Below are 1,921 nucleotides of genomic sequence, written 5' to 3' on the forward strand. Positions count from 1 at the left end.
AAAGAAATGGTTTGTTTTCTTAAATTGATACTTTTATTTACGTGAAATAATTCGTAAATGCGATGTTTTTCCATGTAAGGAATATGCCATGGAGGAAATTTTAATTTATGTTTACATTCTTCTTCAGCAATTACTTCTGTAGCTCTTTTCTCTCTGCATTGTGTTTTTGGCGAAAAATCTCGAATTCTTTTATTGCAAGCCATTCTGACTGTTAACTGTATTTGTCATTAACAGAGCTATCTTTAAATTAAAATAAATTTGAATATTAGCTTTAGTTTTAACTAAGTTTTGATTAAAAAAATGGCAAAGGAAATGCAACACCCTGTATCTTTTATTTCTCTTCGTCCTTTCAGTTGTTCTAATATTACAAATTAAAAACACTTAAATTTTGTTACAATAATTATGATGTAAGTTTTTGTAAATACTTTCATTTTTTAAGTTAATTATTGTTTTTAATTACACTTTTGTTAAACTTTAAAATAATTGGATGAGAGTAAGAGGCGTATTGAGAAGTATGGATAATGTATTATACATTTGTTCCTCAGTTATGGATTTTAAAATATACCAAGTTGTAAAATACGAATGGCGGCTACGTAAATGATAAAAAAGTGGTCAATTTGGAAAAGTTATATTACAATTTAGTGATTGTAAGTGGAAACTCAACGATACTTGTCCTAAAGTAATAGTTGAAGATTGTTTTCATTCTGAGATAGCTCATTCTTCGTGTTTTTAGGTGGTTTTTAGTAAGTTGTAGACAATAAGGAATGCTACCGCTTGGTACAACACCAGCGGTACATGGACAAAATAATATGCAGGCTAGTACACAAAATTCTTCATTAACACCCACAGGTTCTTCTAATAAGTCTAATAGCAGTTCATTGGTAAGTACTATTTTACAAAGTACATTGTTTTCGTGCTAGTAATTGTTGAGGTTATATTAGATATGAATTATTCAATTCTCAGTTAATTGAACTCATGAATTAAAATATATTATTTCCTTATTTTAGAAACCGAATTATACCTTAAAATTTACTCTTGCTGGGCATACAAAAGCAGTTTCATCTGTTAAATTTAGCCCAAACGGTGAATGGTTGGCAAGTTCCTGTAAGTTTACGCCTTTCAATGTAAATGTGATTTATTAAGACTAATTTATAAATTTTTAAGCTGCTGATAAACTTATCAAAATTTGGGGAGCCTATGATGGTAAATTTGAAAAGACAATATCAGGCCATAAACTTGGAATAAGTGATGTAGCATGGTCAAGTGATAGCAGATTGTTAGGTACATCATTTTTAATTAACTTTAGATTTAATAAAATAAGAATTAATGTCTTCTAGTGTCTGCAAGTGATGACAAAACATTGAAAATATGGGAACTGTCTTCTGGAAAATGCCTTAAAACATTGAAAGGACATAGCAATTATGTTTTCTGCTGCAATTTTAATCCCCAATCTAATCTTATAGTATCAGGTTCCTTCGATGAATCAGTTCGTATTTGGGATGTACGGACAGGAAAATGCTTAAAAACCCTTCCTGCTCATTCTGACCCTGTTAGTGCNTAAATTCTTTACACATAAAATTAATAAGTATTTGTTTCAGTGAGTTTATGTTGCCTTTTTTACTTTTCCATAAGATCCTAGAATATTTCCTTTGCCTTTTTTTCTTTTTCTATCAAAACTTTTACCTTTTGCTGTAGATTTACCTATTTTATTTTTTCCTAATTGATTAAGTACATTTTGTCGTTGAATTTCGTTACTTTCTTTCTTCTTCTCCAACAGCAGTTGCTTATAGTTTTTGTACTTATTTTTTGGTGGTTTTGCTCCTAAACGTATTGCCAGTTGAACTTTTGCTTCTTCCTTTTTTACAGGATCAAGTGCAGACATTCCCAGTTTCACAACTTCATGTTTCGCTTTTTTTATGTC

The 1,921-nt window shown here is 30.0% G+C and overlaps 1 protein-coding gene across 1 annotated transcript; it reads left to right on the top strand.

Moving 5' to 3' along the window:
• The first annotated feature begins 571 nt into the window (after positions 1-571).
• Positions 572-1,561, top strand: LOC112905252 (WD repeat-containing protein 5). The gene is made up of 5 exons (XM_025977289.1): positions 572-679; positions 734-881; positions 1,008-1,104; positions 1,165-1,281; positions 1,338-1,561. Exons 2-5 carry the CDS (start codon positions 765-767, stop codon positions 1,559-1,561), a joined length of 555 nt encoding a protein of 184 aa, XP_025833074.1. The 5' UTR covers positions 572-679; positions 734-764.
• The last annotated feature ends 360 nt before the right edge of the window (positions 1,562-1,921 follow it).

Source organism: Agrilus planipennis, unplaced genomic scaffold, assembly GCF_000699045.2.
Source record: "Agrilus planipennis isolate EAB-ADULT unplaced genomic scaffold, Apla_2.0 scaffold24, whole genome shotgun sequence".
NCBI classification, from domain to species: Eukaryota; Metazoa; Arthropoda; class Insecta; order Coleoptera; family Buprestidae; genus Agrilus; species Agrilus planipennis.